Consider the following 3,836-nt stretch of genomic DNA (forward strand, 5'->3'; position numbering starts at 1 on the left):
AAAAAAAAAAAAAAAAAAAAAAAAAAAAAAAAAAAAAAAGAAAGGAGGGTCAGGACATTAGGCCTGGCCCAATCCCCAAATGATATGCACAAACATCCTTATTCACCAGTATGTTGGAGCAGCCCTGGAGCTGAGTTGCCAGTGCAAGGCTACCTAATGCCATTGGATGATTTTCCCAGAATAGGGGGATAAATCAAGTGGCATAGGAACTGCTAAGGCAGCTCTATATGCCACCCCCGCCTGTCCACCCCACATGCCAGAACACCACTTTAGGGTCTGCATATAAAAGATGATTTCAAAAACACCTTCTTGTTAAAATCCACTCCAGTACCATACAGGCAGATGTAACTATTCAGCAAGTAACCATGGATTAAAACTAGTTCAGAATACCATCAACATGACTAAAATATTACTTGTCTCCTCTCTCAGCAGTCAACGTAAGACACTATAGAATGCCTGTTCTATTCTATTAAAATATTATTTATGCTGATAAAAGCAAAGCAGTAGTGGGAATCAGACATATTGCTAGCAGTCACTGGAAACTTCACAATACAATCTTGTGGCTGCACCTAAAATAGGAGCTGAAATATCCCATTGTGCCCAGCTAAGACATTCCTGTTATAGCGCTGGAGAAGGCTATAAAATTGTGCCAAAAACTCTATGGGGGTTTTGTGATGAGGGGGAATATCTAAGTTCTTGAAGACTGAGATTTCTAGATTCCTTATTCCTATCTTCCCGCTTTCCCAGCAAACTATACATCTAGCCAGTTTCTCTAATGACTGGGAGATTTTGTCGCTTCTATTTCTAAATCTACCATGTTTTGTAAGTGCAACCATGGGCAAATCACTTTGAATCATGCGCACCACAGTTTCTCTTTATGGAAATTGGGGCTAATGCCTACCTCACAGAGGTGGAGTTAGATTCATTTCACTGTTAGTAGAGATCTCTTAGTTCCTTGGATGTACTTTTTTAGGCAATACAGTGAACATTCTTACTTGGTTAAGCATTGTACAAAGAGGGTGATGAAAGCGAATAAATAATATACACAGCAATAAGTATAGCACAAAATCTCGAAGCACAGGAAAAAAAAAAGACTAAATTTTTACCTAAGAAAAATGCTACGGTCTCTGAAAAAGAGGAGAGCAATATACTAGGAGCCACATCTCCTAGGATTCTGCCGATCTGCTTATCCAGAGTTTCACCTGGAAGACGCTCATCTCTCTGTTTTAAGGAAATGTAATTCACTCATTAGGGATTAAAGTAGTATATTCAGAGAAACTTCTCAAAAGTATGGAACAAAAGGCATGTCAAGTCAATGTTGTATTTATAGCAAGTCAGTGCTACTAGTGTGCCAGAGTGACAGACATGGAGACAGAAGCTCTCTCTTTACCCACGGAGTAGCTACAAAGCCTGAACAGCCACAGTATGAGCTTCCCCACACTGCCCTGGCAATGCATTTCAACCCAAACCTAGAAGGCCCATAGGAGCTAATATAGTACGTACACATTAAAAACACAAGAGATCATTATAATACCTGAAATGTCTGAACTATAATGAAGATGTTGTCTACCCCAACAGCCAGCACCAAAAACGGAATGACTTCAATAACAATCAATGTTAATGGGATTCCAAAATAGCTGAAGATCCCCAGAGAACATGCTACTGAACTCAATACGATCAGGATGCCTGCAATGCCCAGAGAGATTTTTGAATCCACCTGACAAATGAACAAAACAAAACACACAATATTAACTGTAATGAAAATACATCTGTCAAAGCTATTCCAACCAGAACATTTTGGAACGTATCTCCCATTCTAGGAGTAAACTCTTGACTTGTATGATAAAATAAGTAGTTTTACCAATTACACTGAGGATGCCTACAGCATGGCCCCTTTTAAACATTCAGGATTATGTTATTTGAAACTGAAGAGCAAAACTGCAGCTAATTTGAAAGGTCTTGGTTCAGAAATGACTTAAAATACCTTGTTATTTAATGACAAAGAAGTTTTTAAAAAAGGGGGATGTGATGATGGAAGGAAAGGGGATCAAATGGGACATGGATTTCCCAGTTCGTTCTCTTGCTTAGAAAAAGAGAAGCCCTTTGTAACCCAGAACACTCTGGTAAGACAGAAATAATGAAAAACTAGGGATGCTTTATAATAATGCTAACACCACTAGCTGATATTAAAATATTGATCATGAAAAATTAGTCAAAGTTGAGATTAGACTATTTAACAAAATAAAGGTGTTACAAAGATTACAGTGTTTTAACTTATTTTAAATGCTACATGATATATATATATATATATATATAGATAGATAGATAGATAGATAGATATACACACACACACACAAAAATGTAAGACGTTATAATTATGACGTATATTATTTTCAACATAAACTAAGCATACCAGAAATCTTTCACAGCTTTTGATGTGTCCCAGGGCTATTGAGATGTACAGAAACATGACAGCATAGCTAATTACAACAGTCTTGATATCACTGTTACTTTCACGGTTTATCTCATCTTCAACACTCCGTTCAGCAGAGAATGAAATGGTTAAGTTTGGATTCTGGTAGTTTTTCACAAAGCTGATAAACCTGAAAAGGAAAGCAAAATGTTTTCTTAAAAACACCAAGCTAAGAAAAAGAAGAAGCCACATCTTTTTCAAACTAACATACAGTACACCTACCCCTCAAAAGACAGAGTTGAGATGGTAGGAAAAGGTTTAAAAACATCAAGTCAAGTCTTTAATGTTAAACAGGCCATATCAACCTCTTCGGCACAAGAGCACATGATAGTTAAGAACACACTTCTCTAGATCTTTCACTTTTATCATGGTGAACATCTGAAACACTTCCCATTCCCACTAACCCACCACGTAACTGATGGTGCTGTGGAATGAGTGGAAGGCATGACTTAAATAAGCATATGACAGATCTGCATCCCAAAACTTTGAATCATTTCCTAGCACCAAATACCTACCTTTCAGGCAGGTCTACACATAGAGTTGCACCAATTTAAATAAACGTGATGTTAGATCAATTTATCAAAACTGGTACAACTTTGTGTGTGGACATTCATATCACTTTGGCTTGCACCTGTAAGCCAGGTTTAAAACAATGTAAGAGTGCCCCTGCACAAAGTTGCACTGGTTTAGCGTCTCACTTTTAGTTAAAGGAGCACAACATGTGTTTAACAAAGCCCTCTACTCTCCTCTCAGCCCCAGAAATATGCAGCTGAGTGGAGTTTATGATGCTAAACCATTAGACACCAATTAGAAATTCACTCTACCCCAACCACCCTCTCCATCTCATCTTCAACAAATATAGGAATGCTTTTCTTATAGCTTATTCTCTCACAGTAACTTGCCGTACAGAACTGATATAGTAACTCCTCACTTAAATGTTGTAGTTACGTTCCTGAAAAATGCGACTTTAAGCGAAACTATGTTAAGCTAATCCAATTTCCCCATAAGAATTAATGTAAATGAGGGGGTTAGGTTCCAGGGAATTTTTTTTTCACCAGACAAAAGACTATACACACACACACACACACACACACACACAGTAGAAGTTTTAAACAAACAATTTAATACTGGTACACAGTGATGATGATTGTGAAGCTTGGTTGAGGTGGAGGAGTCAGAGGGTGGGATATTTCCCAGGGAATGCCTTACTGCTAAATGATGAACTAGCAATTGGCTGAGCCCTCAAGGGTTAACTCTCACACTCTACAAGGCAGCAGGAATGGAAGGAGGGGAGACAGCATCACAGACAGAGACACTGTGTGTGTGTGTGTGTGTGTGTGTGTGTGTGTGTGTGTGTGTGTGT

General features: G+C 38.2%; 1 protein-coding gene across 1 annotated transcript in view; it reads right to left on the bottom strand.

Moving 5' to 3' along the window:
• Positions 1-3,836, bottom strand: part of NPC1 (NPC intracellular cholesterol transporter 1) — a 37,181-nt gene that overhangs the window by 17,340 nt on the left and 16,005 nt on the right. Inside the window, exons 11-13 of the mRNA XM_024202655.3 lie at positions 2,414-2,603; positions 1,535-1,717; positions 1,107-1,221 (exon numbers count right to left, since the gene is read on the bottom strand). Of these exons, the coding sequence (XP_024058423.2) occupies positions 1,107-1,221; positions 1,535-1,717; positions 2,414-2,603 (488 nt within the window). The remainder of the gene's footprint in view (positions 1-1,106; positions 1,222-1,534; positions 1,718-2,413; positions 2,604-3,836) is intronic.

Source organism: Terrapene carolina, unplaced genomic scaffold (assembly GCF_002925995.2).
Source record: "Terrapene carolina triunguis isolate 2854851 unplaced genomic scaffold, T_m_triunguis-2.0 Scaffold58, whole genome shotgun sequence".
NCBI classification, from domain to species: domain Eukaryota; kingdom Metazoa; phylum Chordata; order Testudines; family Emydidae; genus Terrapene; species Terrapene triunguis.